Genomic DNA, 17,206 nt, shown 5'->3' on the forward strand with positions numbered 1-17,206 from the left:
CTGACACCTGCACTAATTAGCAGCAGTTCAGTGCAAGCACGTCAAGCCATCATCCAGGCAAATTTAGAATTTATTAGATACCTAGTATGCTAGCATGATGTACTCAGCAGTATGGTGTATTGTTTCATTTGAAGAAAAACAGAAACCTTAAAAGCAGCAGCATTCTCTTTAAATCCGACAAATGTGACTAACAACAGTTTTTCATCAACATAGTGCAGCTGGGAGCTAACCTAACTACCTAGCTAACGTTCTCTTTCTGAATAACGTTGCACCTGCTCTTGAATGTCATAACAAACACAGATTCCTGCCTGGAAGATGCATGTAAAAATGTAGAAAACCATGCTTTTTAAGCATGACACCTGAAGGGAAAAGTGGCAGGAAATCATTTATTAAAACTGCTTATTTAGTTGCTGCCCAAATTGGTCACTGTAATTTAACCTCATTTTGATATAAAGTCTTTTAGTGGTAGACCTATTTTTTTGTACCCGTGAGTAACTTGCTGTTTTTATAACTCAAAATATATTTTGTTAGATGAAATAAATGTGTTCCTGTGCCCTTAACATAAATGCGTTACAGTACCAGGATCACAAATCCTGTTTTTTAATAGGTGAATAGTGTTGTTTCACAAGAAATAATTTGCCTCAAGCATTCAGGCTACTTAACAAAGTTGATCTAGTAGAAAAATATTTTTGTCATTATCAGGTAAAAGCTGTTATTATCCCTCTTTGCCCTGATGTAAAAAACATACTGCTTGCATAAAGAGTTTATGATATGTAGAAGAGTCATGCCTTTCATTGTTCCTCTGTCTTTGTACAGTTTTCGATTATTTAAATTTTTGTCCTCCGCTAATTTTTTGCTACTCTGGTTTAATCCATTTTATGCAACCATTTGAAATTAACCCTTCCCCAGTCAATCTTAAGGTATTGAATAGTGTTGTTTTTGCAAGAGAAGTTAAAATACTTAAAACCTCAGTACAAGTTAACTTGGACTGTCCAGTTCAGTGTTTCACTGTCCTGGTTCTTTTGACCCTCTGAGCGTTCTGGTTTTTGTCAGCACACCAGAACATTTCTTTCACAAAGGGCTTCATGCAGGTAACAGATGGATCTAGATCAGTATGCAGTAATCAGCTCAATTGAGTTAGTTAATTATGGGATCCAAATGAAAGCCTATATATACACACACCTACACACAGACACACACACACATTACTAACAGACATGAGTGGAAGAGGAGAAAAATATTCCTGGTATGAGTACTACTATTCTTTTAGTACATTACCTCACTCAGTTATCTGTCTCTTATATACATTTAAGAAAAAAGGTATGAAGAATCAGCCTTTGACATTTAACATTTCTGTCATATATATTAATATAATATGTCATATTTGTCACGACATATTTGCACACCAGATAAACATTTGCTGGTGCATTGAAATGTTTTATGATTAAAAAAGACCTGTGGTGCAGTACCTCTTGCAAAATATGACTTCATTGATAAATGGCATACACTTTCATGGAACATGCAAAAGTATGGAAGGGTGAATATGAACACACAGACATGTACACAATAATTAATTACAATATAATTTGTGTTTGTAAGGGATTTTAATTAGTTCTTTGATTTTGATTTTATGCTATCCAGCTATCTGTAGCAGGTACACCTTGCAAAGTGGGCTGGCTGATGGCATTGCCTCTGTGTTTATTACATGCTGGTTGCATATACTTTTGAATGATCAGCTTTTTCAAAGGGAATATTTATGCGGACAAACCTATCTAACAAATCATGAATGACAGCTGCCACCACTCTTCTTTTTTCCTGCATTTTTTGACAGAGGATCCCTCACACACGAGTCAATCTCATATCAACTCACATATCCTCTTTTTGGATTTTTTTGTGATTTTAAATATTGGTATGTTGTTATCTGTTTGGTTTAATGACATATTGTTGCTTATGAAAAAAAAATACATCTGTTGGTATGCATGTACCAGGCAGATATGTTTGCACTCTTGCCCTCAAATGTTTCTTCACATTGGTAGTGCATCCATGTTTCATTTCCTCCTCCCTTATCTGTGACTTTGTCTTTTGTTTAGCTTTGATGAGCTCTTCATAATTAGCCACTGATTTTATAATTAGTCACATGGCTGTGCTTGTTGCCCCAAGATTGTTGTGGAGTGCCTCCTGGGATGCCTGGCAGCCTGGCCAATAGCAATACAGGTTAAAAGCCCCCCAGATCACACAGAGAAAAACTACCCACATACAATTGTTTGCACTATGGTCAGGAGTGTTAAAAAGCCCAATCTGTTGAAGGTGGATTCAGAGGGGAGTTGTGGAAGGATAAATTGGAATGAGAGGATTTAGATTGATGAGATGCTGTTGTGGGGCCTGTTTATGCCCCCTTAGTTGACACCTGTCATTACTATGGTACTGGTTTGCACATGCAATTGTCTGCTCAATCAAGGGAAAAAAAGATAACTGAGAGAAAGAATAGTCCTTATGCAATGGTACATATTTATATAACTCCAGCAGGCTCAATACCTGAGAAGGACAACATTGTGAGTTTGGCAGTCAATGAAATTAAGAAAAATCCTATTAATAAAACTAAAGCTGAATAGGCTCTGTTCTGCAGCTGTGAGCATTTACTAGCCATTTTGCTTTCTGCTGTCAGTCTAGTCTACCGATGAATCAGTCAGGCAGTGAATGAGGGCCATGACAGTTTTGAGGGCTGTTTCCTCTAATCGCAGCCAGAAATGTAACACTTTCTTAAATTCATGACTCAGGGGCTCCTGAGCGACTCGGTCAGTTAAAGCACTTAAGCTGAGCAGAGGCCGAGCACTGCAGCGCAAACCTGCTTGAGTCTGATCATTATCTGACAACGACCAGGAGTCCATAACAGCAGAATGTAATTCAGTCCATTCTGCTGGCGTCGGGGGTGGTTATTTCGGTTGGGGTCCCCTTGTCAGGTTGCTCAGTAGCACCCTCAAATGACTTGTCAGGCACCTAAGAATTCCTCAGATGATGTCAGCGGGGAATGTGCCATTCTTCCGTTCTGCATCTGCCCTCTTGTGGTGCACCATAGGACTTAGTGTGGAAAAATAGCCCTTGGCTGCATGCGAGTGTGTTGGAGGAGTGCGTTTGTCATGCTTCAGCACTTCTGTGTGAGCGCAGATAATGTTGCACTGAGGCACGGTTAACGCGTTGCAATATAGGATTCCATAGTCAGGGTCAAAAGAGGGGAGAATATGCAAAAGATCATCTCTCGGTGTTTAAAGACGAAGTCTGATGCGGTCACGTTTGAACCTCTGTTACTTTCAGAGAGGAGATCTACAGTTAGAATGAAAATTATGAAAAACATATTATGAAATTCATGTTTTTGTCATTATGCTTCTGTCAGTCCAGCTCAGTTGACTGATTCTGTATCTTTTGGGAGTTTATACCTTGTGAGAGTTTATTGAAATGAGTTTGATAATCACAGTTAGGGTGAAGAATGCTTTAGTAAAGCTGTAAACTGATGCTGAGACCACACCATTTTACATTGTCCTTGAAACACAGGTCCTCGGATGATGAAGGGCAGGTGTTGGCAGGAGTGAGAGTAGGGGTACTAGTTCAGAAATTCTGTGCAGTTTTTAATTTAATCAATTTTATCTTGATGCCATATTGCAGTCTTAGGGTACCATATTGCTTGGATTAGAGGAATTTGCACATGCCTTTGAGACCAGCGTCTCCCTGAGGCAGGTGGCACCAGGCAGAGCTCAAGGTAAATAGCCACGCTGGCATTCTACCGTGCCAGCCCGTCAGCCATCACTCGTCTCGGCAAACCCAGGCCACTCACGGGAACCAGCGTGGCAGGGTGACAAGTAGGATCACCGAGTCCCACTGGAGACCACCGGTGCCAATCAGCAACGCTGCAACAGTGGTACCACATGGCTTAGGACTGTATCGCAGGGCATCCGGTGATAGCGGATGTTCTGTTGCATAAAATTACACTAGCTTAGCAGACACTATTATCCAGAGCAAAGTAGATCCCTTACAATTTTTACATTATCCATTTATACAACAGGACATCTACATATTTAGTTTTTTTTGCTCAGTGTACAATAGTAGGTGCCCACTTGGGAATGGAACAAGCAAGTTTAGGGTTACTTGCCCAACTCCTTGGTCCAGTTGGTGCTCCAGTGGTGCTCATGTGTTGTATTGAAGTGTTTCCTCATGTCTCTTAAGGTCTCGGTGATAAATATTGCTGTTGATGAAGAAATTACAATATTAGAGCCTGAAAAAACAAATGTGAAATATGAGAATAGAGAGCGACCTGCATTGACACCGTGCGTCTGCTAGAGAGTCTGCGTCAAAGAGCTCCCCTGTTAATACCATTTTAAGTGCATCACTCCCCCATTCTTATTATAATGGAGAGAAATGGCAGAACAGAACAAAACCAGGTTCTTTGAAATGTCTCCTGGCTCAGAACAATGATTAACTCGTCTAAATTTGTTTTGTCCCTCGAACAGCTGAAAGAGGTGAATTCTGGGAAAATCTTGGCGGCGATGCTGTCGTACGTGTGGCCCAAGGACAGGCCGGACCTGCGGGCACGTGTTGCCGTCTCACTGGGACTGCTGGCCGGAGCAAAGGTAGGCCGAGGCATCGTGACACGCATTGCCGAGCGCTGTGACGCAGATATACGCTGTGTTTTGACTGGTTCCTCGCGAAATGTCATGGCCTACGCAGTGCTGACCACAGTGTTGCTTTCATCAAGGCCACACGGGTAAACGGCTTCATGCCCATGTCCCTCCTTCCTTCATCCTGGAAGCAGCCTGGCCCTCTCAGCCAGTGCCCCATGGTTGCCTCCACTAATAAAAGGGAACTAGCTTATTACCGCATCCAACCTTATCAAGCCTTCAGCAAGTGATATGAGTGCTATTTATCGTTGCTAAATGGTGCCGAATTGTGCACCGTCTACTGTAACTCATCTTTTCGAAAGGCTGCAGCTCCTGAAATCGGTGACCTTGAGGTTGAATGTCTGAAGAGCTGAATTGATTTCACCTGATAGCCCAGGCAGTCCATCTGTCTGATGAATCGAGGCATGATGTGCTGTAATTCAGCATCCTCTGGAGCGTGAGCCAGGTCCACCGTCGCTGCCCTCCCGCGCTCGTGTTTTCTTATCAAACTGCGATAGTCCACTGCAAGGAGATCTTATTTGTACCAGAGTTTAAACATTCTCTTCAGATGCTGACAAAGGGCGCACAGTGATTGCACATAATGACATAGCTGCTGTGAACATGCATTAAGTTATTGAGATCACAAACGTCTTGATGATAGCGTGTGTGTGTCAGTGGAATACTTTGTTCTCGGCATGCACCAAAGAAAATATTCTGCCCCACATTTGTTTGCTACATTGTTATGCATTTGAGACCCATGTGTAGCCTCTGAGACTAGCAAAGGGAACAAGAAAATGTCCAAACTTTTTAAAACACATGTCTCCCAAAATCTCGTGGAGGATCTAAGAAAGTCAGGCTTTCCTGTTATTAATTGGTTTTCAGGCTTGGTTTTCACAAAGTGCCGGACTTCCATCTTTATTTTCAGATTATCGCAGGGCCACAGGGATTTGTGGCAGTCCAGGGGCTTATTTCTTTATGTATTTTATTAAATCCCATATCTGCAGGATTAAGATAAAGATTGGCAAGGCAGCAGTGAACAGGGAAAGATAAACTCCAGTTTTATCATTTAATCAAAGCACCTCCATCTTGTCGACCTGTCAGTCTCAATTGGTCAGGGCAGGAAAACAATGCTGGGAGAATAGGACATTTTGTGCTGGTATTTTTAATGGCATCCATATTCTCTGTGCATTATTGAAGTGGCTTACCCTTGTCCTGTCATTTGTAGCCTTGACTAGCTGGATCCTGTCTTCATTCCTGCTTTGTCAAGCTCAATGGAAGGCTATGTAAAAATATGATCTTTTTTTATATAATACATCAGAAATGTAGCCCCAGTGAACTGCAAGTTTCAACACCAAATCTGATCAACATCTGATGATACACATATGTTGAAAAGCACATATGCCAGATTTTGAAGTTGACCAAATATCTCAGAAAAGAATGAGTGGAAACTGCCATAAAATTAAACCATCTTTTGACTGTAAATGGGAAAATCTGTGACAACAGATTTTTATGTTTTATGTACCTCAGCCTGGTACTTAACATTGTCTTTGTGTGAGCATAAGTCCTTTGAGTTTGCATTAAATCCTTGATCTGACAGGTGAATAATGCACTCAGAGCGCTGCCCAGCTTTAACAGAAAATAATTTGAATACCTTCCAAAAACAAAGGTTTCACACAGTAATGTCATCTACATTTTTTAACTGGCATTCCTGGCTTTGATGTGCCCCGTGTCCCCAAAGATGCCCTGTTTTCATTCATCAACAACTTTTCCTGCAAAAAAAAACTAAGAAATACTAACGGGGAAGTCTGGTTACTAAAGTAAAATTTGTGCATCAAAACATTGCAATGCTCAAAAGTAACATACTGAGGCTAGTGAAATTTATAGCAGTCCAGAGTTGCTCTGGGCAACCTGAACCAGCTATGCTGCATTAGCCATATGTGAGGTTAATTACAGTAATCTGAAACTCCACTGATGTGTTGTAAGTGTTCGTGCTTCTTTTTCTCTCGCTCAAGGCGACAATGCCGAGTGACTTCACAGCATATTGCTACAGAGAAAAGACACGAGTGCCGAGTGGACCAAATGGCTTACTAGCTAAGTGTGCAAATCCGAATTTCAGGTGGCTCCCTTCTAGGGATTTAATGGTCTGTACACACAATATCTGATATTACAAATTATGTACAAAATCTGGTATTACAGTACTGTTGCTCAAGAAGAGTGCTGCTTTTGCTACACCTGACTAGTTGTACGCATCATACAAGGTGTGCCTTTTTTTTCTTTCAACTTGCAGTGGGAACACAATGATTGAAAATTTTCTACGCTCCAGGTGACACATTAGCAGTGTTTGAGTGGCAGACATTCTGTAGCTTGCCGGTAAAGCCTGTTGGACTCGGCGCAGACAGTATGAGGGCTATTTGTGGAAATGGCTTTTGATCTGGATCGCTCTTTGCATTCTGCTGAGAGACATGCAGGCCGTTCCTCCATGTGAGAATTGCCAGTCATCAGTATCACACTTTGGGCAGTAGGCCCTGCTAAAGAACAGTACTCACCGACATCATTGTAGTCTAGGTAGTTACATAAGCTGTTCTTACTTATTATTTATGGCAGTCAGTCCGATTTCCATGTCTGGTTTAGCCATTTGGAGTCATTTCGCCAGGTTTCTGATGTGGCATGGAGACTTCACTTACCGTCAGCATTACAAAGGAAAGCAAATAAACAAAAAAAAAACTTCTGAAATGATATTCTGGGATTTTTTTCCCCACAAAGATGCGTACAGGAACTTCGTTCACTCGCAGAAGCTCATCTGGGTGCACTGCTTGGGGAATGGTGTTTGTTCCCTCCTCCACCGAGTTTTACATCAGCATTCAGCCTTAGCGAGGCCGTCTCCGCAGCTGTGCCGCCCGTCCTCTGGGTTTCAGATCAAAGCGCCCCCGGAGTACCCTCAGTAGGGCGCTGTGTGCCACTGCAGCCCCGGCACTGCAAAAGGGACTTAAGATCTAAAAATGAATTCCGAGGTGAGGTGTTGGCAGGTCAGCCCATTGTCTGACAGTCTGAGCTTGATCACAGTAATTGGTTATTAGGAGAATCGGGAGCTGATGCAGTATTGGCTCTACGCTCTATGCCCGTGCTCGGCTCTGAAAGGTCAGCTTGAAGAGAAGTGACACCCTGTTGGCTCTGTCGGACACAAGCACACATTATTGCACGTGTTCTGTTCCGTTAATTCGGTTTTCTCTTGTCAGTCTAACACACTAAGCAAGACTGTCAAGGAATGAATTTGTAAACTCCCTTGTAAATCCTCTGGGGGGGGGGGGGGGGGGGGGGGGAAGCAGAAACACACAAATTTTTAGAAGCAGTACAGATGGTTGCTCACAGACAGAGGATTCAATTTTGTCCATAAAGCACGTCTCGAGTGCGGATACGTGAGATGTCACTTCCAGGGCAGGCCCACCCACAGCTTATTGGTGGTGGTGGGGGGGGGGGGGGGGTGGATGAAAGTGCAACGTTTAAATACCATCACACAACTTGGGTTTGCTCTGCTAAATCAGTTCTTGAGCTGTTGTGATTCAGCATGCAAAGAAATTTATGAAATAGCGGTAGAAAGACCAAAGACATCAGCGACGGTGCTCAGGGGCGAAAAAACGGCGCAAGAGGCCTGCAGAATGTTTAACCAGATTTGGGGCCGAGATATCTAGACAGCATGCCCTTCACAGTCAGAGAATGTGCCCAGGGCCACCTTGGCCTTAGTTAGGCAGCATCCTCCGCATGATTAATCAGTGGTAATAGCCATTTCTATTCCAGTAACGAACACATCACCCCTTCCACACACACCTCACCGCACGCCCTCTGTCTCCCGGAGCACATGGAGCTCCGGCGCACTACGCCCACACCTCAGCGCTGCTTTCCAGAGGGTTTGAACATCGTGTGCCTGAATGATAATATGTAAACAGCCCCAACCTCTTGTTTTTTTTTTTTTTTTGTATCCCTTTCCCAGGTGACAAACGTCATGGTGCCTTTCATGTTTAAGTATGCAGTGGACAGCCTGAACCAGATGTCAGGAAATGTGCTGAACCTGAGCGACGCGCCAAACACCGTGGCGACCATGGCAACGGCCGTCCTGATTGGCTGTGAGTCCTGTGCCGTTGTCTCTTGGCAGGTGTTGACCTCTCCGCGGGAAGGTTGCTGCATATTATGTAGCGACTGACCTTTTTTAAAGGATTCATTTTAATGTCACCCTTTAACCCTCTTTTATTTCCAACGTTGTTATTTTTTGCCTCGGTCCCCCCCCCCCACTTCCCTAAATGGAGTCTGGCTGTCCCCAGCGCTTGTTTATTCATTAATTCAATGAATTTCCGAACGGGGTGTTGATAGGCACTGAGCCAGCGCCAAACTTTCCAGCTCAGAGGGGTAGATGAGTGACTTTGTTATTGAGTCTTTCTCTCTCTGTAGAGTCCTGCCTCAACTGCTGTCACTCTGGGCCATTTCTTTTCTGTTATTAAAACATCACTGGTTTTCTTCAAGTCACAGGCCTACAGATTTACATCATTAATAACTATACACCTTGTGGAGATGTCTGACATTTCTTTGGTGCACAGAACGGTGATACATAAATTGATGGGTGGATGGATGAATGGATTGATTGATAGCGAGGGCACAGTGAGATGTGTAGTGTCTGCTGTGTCTTTAATGCAGGATAATTTACCACAGTCACCCCTATTCCTGTCGAGCAGGATAAATTAGTCGCAGAACTGCAGATGTAAAATTGTTTCCACATCGTCCGTTGCCCTGGATAAGAGTGTCCGCTAAGCAAATAAATAAATAAGTAAATGGTGTGATATCAGAGGTGAGTGCTACTGTGCACTCTCCAGCACTGTGATGAAGGGTGTGTGGTTTTCTTTTTTTTTATATAAAGCATGGCTCTTTCCCCACTCTGGTAGCCAGGGTTTCCCATCACAGCACATCAGCGAGGGCAATTTAAATGCACTCCCCTTGCCCTGCCATCACGGGATAGGCGAGGAATCAAATGTAGCGGAGGCGATCCAGGAAAGGGGGCGCCTTGGGTCGCTTCCGTTTTTGATGGCGGCCTAACGTGGACAGATTGGCGGTGTGTGTAATCCCGTTTTAGCAGCGGCTGCGGGCTGCGCCCGGTGTTAGGGTGATTACCTCCCTTAGTGCTGCTTTGTAACTGCGCTCATGGTGATGTCTCTTCTGCCAATCTAGCTTCCCATGAATAGGTGTCAGTGCTGGGGACTAGAGACACTTTATGCATAAATAGGAAAGCTCTCCCTGATTAGGAAAAGAATTTCCAGGGTGACTCGGATAAACAGGCAGAAAAAATCAAATAACTAATGTGAGCAATTCATTTTAGTACGCAAGTCAGTCTTCCGTGGAGTAAAATCCACTTGCACGTCAACTCTCCCTACAGCTGCATATTTTAATGAGACCATTTAAGCCCTGTGTACAGAATGCGGTTACAGGATTAATTGGCACTGTGAAAGGGAAGTTCAGTGCTCGTAGAAAACAAAGCGGGTTGCGGTGGCGGGGGGGGGGGGGGGTGTTAGGCTCATTTTTTTGTCAAATTATAAAAATCTGATTCTCCAAATAGAATTTGTGTAAGCTGCTTATTTGCCACGCTTCAAAAGCAATTCATCATCCAGATGTAAACGTAAATATATTTCCTTGCTCAAATGACTCATCTGTGATGGGAAAAAAAAATCCCCAATCATGTCAACATGACAAGTGTCCTGTCTTTGGTGTAAAGGTCTGTTGACACCCTTCAGTGCTAAATTTGATGTTCTTGTCAGATGTATTTATGTACTGTAGGTTGTTTTGGTCATGTGTTTGAGTTATCTTATGAAACCCAATTATTTCTTGGCGAGTGATTTTGTAAGTTTTATTCAAATATGTCTAAAACTTTTTCACGCATTCTGTTCACAGAATGACAAAAACACACCTAGACAAACACACTGTAGAGATCAAATGATCTTTGGTTTACCTGGTGATGGCACAGCAAACTATGACTCTAAAGAATTGAAAAGTGTCCTCGGGTCCATTGTAATCTGTGTTGAAACATTGGCAAAATCCTTGCTCTGACTTAGTCATTGTGACCAAATCATGTACCATCTTACATGCATACATAATTAAAAAAAAAAATTGTGTACGTGGTTGTTTAATGACGTTCTTATACTGCACTGTATGTGTAAAATTCTGTATTTATTTCGAATTCTTTGCAGACATGCTAGATGATAATTTATATCTTGCTAACTAGCCAGTTATAAGGCAAATCTAAATGACCAAATGTTGAAGACCACTTTTATAGTTCTTCACTGTCTATATGTTTTGCAAAAACAGGGGTTAAATCAGCGCCGTAATGGTTACACAAGCACTGCAGGCTCTCTCCGTGAGCTTCAGCTTCCACAATTAGGACCACTGCCCATTTAAATAGGTTGACCACAACAGAACGTGTTTTGGTGCTCTGCCCTGTAGGACACGCGGCACGGGCTCCTGTGTTATTTCACTGGAAGGTGAGAGGGGAGCCGTCCTCCCTCACTAATGATAATTGCACATCAGAGTCACTTGAAAGCCACTGCCTTCACAGGGACCATTTGGGCAGCCCGCGGGGCTCTTTTTGTGGAGAATTCTATAGCTGATCAACCCCCATTACTACCTGGGAGTGAGCATTGGGTGCGTTGATCGCTCCCTCCTCTCGGGAGCCGGCATATCGACCACGCTAAGACAGCAGCCACCACCTTCCACTCTGCACGTCAAGCCAAGGGAGCTTTTGCCATTGCAGTTGTTAAAAGAAAAAAGCACAGTAGAAGGATATTTGGAGGGAAGTGTAATTGGTTGTGTGATGCGTTATGGGCTGTCCAGTGGCTATGTGAGTGTGTCTGAGGCTCTGTTCTCTGGTTCTTCCCGTCAGACGGCGTCTCAAGGGCAGGTGCCGCCCTCTTTAACGAGCTGAGGAACGCCGTCTTCGGGAAGGTGGCCCAGAGCTCCATCAGGAGGATCGCCAAGAACGTCTTCCTCCACCTGCACAACCTGGACCTGGGCTTCCACCTGAGCCGCCAGACGGGGGCGCTGTCCAAGGCCATCGACAGGGGGACGCGGGGCATCAGCTTCGTGCTCAGCGCCCTGGTCTTCAACCTGGGGCCCACCGTGTTCGAAATGGCCCTCGTTAGTGGAATTCTGGTGAGCAGAAATCTCTCAGAAAAGTGTCACTGGTGCAGAAGTGGTGTGAATGACTTCCAGTGTTATCTGAGTCCAGACAGCGTATGTTTCTGCCCAACAGAAATAATGGATTTCTGTGGCCAGGCGTCCCCACTTTTCAGTGTATTTTGGATCGTAGTATGTAAAATCTAATATTGTACCTGCTATGAAATCAGCTCCACTAAATTCATAATCCTCTTATTCCACCAAAAAAATACTCCTATAATACTCTTAATACTCCTATACAGTAGTTACATTAGACACTATACATTTCTGTACCTGCTTAAGCATTATAGTTCCTCAGTAATAGCACCAAAAATTTGGTATAATTTAACAGCTGTTTAAAACAGTTTCAGTATACTCATAGATCAATGTTTCCTGTCAGTACAGAATGTTGAAGATCCCTAAACCATAAAGAATATAGAAAAGTACCGACCATGACAAGGCAGATTCCATGGACTATTTCTGTGAAACATACTCGGCGGAATCCCATTTTTGCATCGCGGTTTTGGTCCCTGACAAACGCTGTTCCCCTGATGACATACAAACATAGTTGTCCCTGTTTAACCAAATGTAGCGATGGTCATGCTGTTCGATTTGGGAGAGGTGCTTGTAAAAGTAAGAGCTATGGCGCCAAATGAAAGCACGCCGCTGAAATCACCTACCCCTTTTTTTTCCAGCATCTTGAGTTGAGTGAGCTGATGAGAGCCTAGATTACCTTGAGAACTTGCTGCTGTTTTTTGTCTTCCTGATAGAGGCCTGTTTTTGGTGCTGCTACCATTGGTAATAAAATGCTGAAAGAATACAGCAGCCTCGCAATCAATGGAGCCAAACCAGTCTGAATCAAAACAATTTAGCAGCAGGCTCTCTGACTTGAGAATAGACCTGCATGGACTAAGCACTCCAATGGGTTAAAGTGATTGCCCTGTATTGTGGCACAGGGCTTAGTATTGTTCATGTGTAAGGCTTCTACTCAAGTCTGCAGTGAGAGTCTATGCGTCGCGCTTTAGCTGTGATTCTCTTCTTCCTTTGCTTGATGTTACTGTATATAAATTGATCTATCAGAGGACTTTAATGCCGTCACAAACACCCGCCCCGCCCCGCCCCCCAGGAGGAAGCACATGTAAGAAACAAACGCAGGAAGACCATGGCTGCATTATCATACAGCATATTAACTAAACATCACTAATGCAATGCATCACTAATGTACGTGCTTATCTTGGTCTTCCTGAATGTTTTCTCTCATTGCGAGCGATGCATCTTCCAGGGCCGTGCTTGATAATCCCATCCAAGGCGGCAGCTCCACTTCCATAATGAGCTCCGATGTCATTGCCTAAATGGCTGGAACGTTAGCGGAGTTCACTCCGTCTCTCTCTTTTTTAAAATTTTTTTTATTCCCTTCGTTAGTGACAGTTGGTTTAATGATGAGCAGCGAGGAAAGGGAGTGCGTTAAGTGCCCTGTGAACTGAAAAGCGGAGCTAATCGCTGTGTCGTGGTGAAGAGGTGACTCTCATAATGCCTGTAGTCCCACAGTTACCTGTCCCCCTGCTTTAATCCCCCCTGATTCAAGTACAGAGAGGCCTGGGTAATCCAAATAGACATTGAATTGGGGGGTCCATGCTCACATGGTAGGGTGTTGGCTTAGCAGCATGGAGCTTTGCGCAAGTGCTCCACTGTGTCTGGTCCTTGTGGGAACCTTTTGGCTGCTGCCTGGTTTGATTTGCCCCCCTCCCAGATTAGGCGAGTGCCCCTACCCCCAAAATTTGTTTTTGTATTTAAGACACATGTCCTGCTGTCTATGAAGACACATTAAGCAGTTAAATTTCATGTAGAAGTGCAGCTACATGAAGCGGGTTTATATGATTGAGGTTTTTTATTATTCTATTTTATTTTATTTTTTATGCATTATTATATGAGATGAGGAAATTCAGTGTCTTGTTGATAATGTTTGAAGGAATGCCTTTATTACTGTGAATGCTTTATTTCTAAGGACTGCATGTTTCCTTTTTGCAGTATTACAAGTGTGGAGGCCAGTTTGCACTGGTGACTCTAGGGACCCTGTCTGCGTACACAGCGTTCACCATTGCAGTCACACAGTGGAGGTATGAGGGAATTGTTCCCTTTCCTGTGCTGTGTGCGTGTGTGTGTTTGCGCGCGCGCGCACGTGCGTGTGTGTGTGCATATGTGCGTGTGTATGTGTGCGTGTGTGTGTGTGTGTTTGCGCGCGTGCGTGCGTGCGTGTGTGCATATGTGCGTGTGCGTGTGTGTGTGTGTTTGCGCGCGTGCGTGCGTGTGTGCGTGTGCATGTATATGTGTGCATTTGGACGCCTTCTGTTTTGTTTTAGTGTATTTTGCCATCTTGTATCGGTGTGTGGTTGTGCACCCGCTGCGTTCTCTGTGTGCATGTCCGTATGTATGTGTGCTCTACAGTGGTTGTGTGTATTCATGTTTGCGCGCTGGAGGTTCTGCATTTACGCTGCCTTGCTTGTTCTTGTGGTGCTGCGCTTACGCATGCCTGTGTGAGTGCGTGTGTCTGTGAGGCCTTGATCTCACTGGCTCTGTATGTTGTTCAGGACTCGTTTCAGGATAGAGATGAACAAAGCAGACAACGAGGCAGGGAACGCAGCCATTGATTCCCTGCTCAATTACGAGACAGTGAAGGTAAGGCTGTTTATTCCCCTTCCCCCAGTTTCACCCTCCCTGAACTGCACATTAGCCTGTTTAAATATTAACTTGTCGTATTTATCTTGTAGCAGCGCCTGGTATCATTTGCATGTTTGCTCGTGGTAGCATTTGTTGTCTTCTAAATTTGTTTGGGGAGTTTTGAACCATCAGACTGATTTTGTTTCAGATTGAGTGTAAATCGGTGGTTATCCCTACGTAAGGGACGGCTGGGCACGCATTTTAATCCTTTTTAGATAAAACGGCATTCCCAAGTCATTCCAAATGAGTTTGTTGAAGAAATAAGGATTGCCATAGGTTTACAGCCCTTTGCAACAACCAGTTTCTTGATATTCTGCAGCAAATCCTAAATATTTGTCCACTGTGAAATTTAAAAGCAAAATTCTACGTAAGGGTTGAGTCAGTGTGTCTGACGCTGAGCATTGTTTGATCTTGTGCCACTTTACTGTTACCCATTCTGACCTATTAATACATCCCTCTGTTATTCGTTCCAGATACTTTATTTGGTGTCATTCGCATTATTTGCTGTCAGCACGGCAGATTTTAGCATCACTGTAAGCCAGTGTGCATATTTAATTGGATCTCCACCCACTCAAAATCCGTTCCGCCAGTACAAAACCTGAGCGCCTTCCCGTTGTGTGTCTCTGAGCCGCTTCCCATCCTAGTGCTGAATCCCTGAGATCATCACCTCATTCGCACAATAGAATATGTAATGAATCCTGTATGTTTACTTGTATATGTTTCTGCATGTATGAATGGGATTGAGTGGTTCTTGTAGTGCATCTACTTTTTGATTGTATTATTTTTTTTCAAGTAGTGCCATATGCAGTCCTGTTTTACCTTCTGTTTTACCTGGATTTTGAAGATGGTAAATGGTGATTTACCATCTTGTGGTGGTGGTCGTGTGTATGATCGATTTTAGATTTTAGGTGAAAGGGAAGGGTTTTAAGCCTTCAAGCAAAAACCCCACCTGTCTTTGCTGTTTAGTTAACAAATTACAGCTAGCAGTCTTTTATAGCTAACAGTATACTCTTTACATGAATGCTGAAATGCGCACGCATAGCCAGAGGGCTTGATTATAGTGAAAGAAAAGTATACAATTTTGTGGGGTTTTTTTCTATGCAGAAACACACGTGTGTATGTTAATAACATATTGTAATGTTGTGTGTGATACTTAGTTGGTCCTGGTAGTTTGAATGTGTGACTTTAAGTAAGGCCAACTGAACAGTGCTGACTGAGCTCAGTTCTCTGAGTTTCTGTCAAGTCCTCGGTGGCCAAAATCTCATGGCCAAATAAGAGAGTTGATGTTACTTTTTTGTAAATGGATAGTGGGGATACTGGTATCCCCGGAATGTCTACAGTAGGCTGTAGAGATTAACAGGTTTGGAGGAAGACTAATTTGAATGCATCATATTTAGAAGTGGTGTTGGATACTTTTGTTGGTGGTACATGCAACAGACATTGAAAATAAGTTCCATCAGTTTACCTACATGTTTGAGTGAGGTCTTAACTCTGGCTTGTTATGAATTTGTTACTAAGGAACATCAGTTAGGGATCAAACACTCTGTACTGTATAGCTGTATAGGAGTGGCGATTCCACCTGCTACAGCACAGTAAAACCCTGTCAAGCTGTTGTTGTAAGTAAATACTCTCATGGAAGAGATGCAGAAAATGCACAATACTTCGAGAATTCTCTTGCCCCGTGTCTGGAAAAAGACTTAGCTGTGTCAAATCAAACTTGGGTCACCTTTCAACAGCCAGCATCTCTACGGGACATCTTAAAACCCTGTGAATTGAACATCTCTATCGCCGAACCCCACCGCACACCCCCCCACCCCTCCCAAACGAGCCTGAGGGCGGAAGGAGAATTAAGACTTAAGCCGCTGTATCTCCCCGTACAGGCTGAACTCTTTTCAGTGAATGCCGTCAGCGTGGCAGTGCTCTGGCTTCCTCCCCAACCCCCTTTTTCCTCCCTGTCTCGCGTTTCAGTATTTCAACAACGAGAAGTACGAGGCTGACCGATACGACGGGTTCCTGAAGATCTACGAGTCATCGTCCCTGAAGACCACCTCCACGCTGGCCATGCTGAACTTTGGGCAGAGCGCCATCTTCAGCGTGGGCCTGACCGCCATCATGGTGCTGGCCAGCAAGAGCATCATGGCTGGTGAGAATCCCAGCTTGCAGCTCAGCCCGGCCATTAACTCTCTGACCAGTCATTAATATTCCCTTTCTCCCTTTCACCCTCTTCGTGGTACAACGTGGATTTCACATCCCAGTAGCGATGCAGTAGATATGATTATATTTGGTGAATGGTAATTGAACAAGGGACATTATCAGCAGTTCAGCTGCTGCACTGTATGATCAGCATAGAAAAATATGTACAAGCTGGCCATTGCCAACATACCCCAGCAAAGAGAGTGTGTAGACTTGCACACTCCTGAAACTTTGCTGGTACCTTGTTTACATAATGTTGTATGCTTTACTTGGGTATGACGTTGATTTTGTCACAGTACTGTAAGCTCTACCCTGTAATTTTGCCAAATCAAATTATCAGGCTAATTGTAATCTGGAGTAACACCACTGTGAATGTGATGGACTCGCTATCTACTCCTTGCTGAGATGCAGAATGTCCTTGATTTTAAAGAGCAGAAAATACGGATTATTATTATTTT

General features: G+C 43.6%; 1 protein-coding gene across 1 annotated transcript in view; it reads left to right on the forward strand.

Annotated features, from left to right (window-relative positions):
- Positions 1-17,206, forward strand: part of abcb7 (ATP-binding cassette, sub-family B (MDR/TAP), member 7) — a 34,303-nt gene that overhangs the window by 5,234 nt on the left and 11,863 nt on the right. Inside the window, exons 4-9 of the mRNA XM_036548632.1 lie at positions 4,503-4,622; positions 8,638-8,770; positions 11,566-11,834; positions 13,866-13,954; positions 14,426-14,513; positions 16,524-16,698. Coding sequence (XP_036404525.1) covers positions 4,503-4,622; positions 8,638-8,770; positions 11,566-11,834; positions 13,866-13,954; positions 14,426-14,513; positions 16,524-16,698 — 874 coding nt within the window. The remainder of the gene's footprint in view (positions 1-4,502; positions 4,623-8,637; positions 8,771-11,565; positions 11,835-13,865; positions 13,955-14,425; positions 14,514-16,523; positions 16,699-17,206) is intronic.

Source organism: Megalops cyprinoides, chromosome 16, assembly GCF_013368585.1.
Source record: "Megalops cyprinoides isolate fMegCyp1 chromosome 16, fMegCyp1.pri, whole genome shotgun sequence".
In the NCBI taxonomy this organism is placed as follows: domain Eukaryota; kingdom Metazoa; phylum Chordata; class Actinopteri; order Elopiformes; family Megalopidae; genus Megalops; species Megalops cyprinoides.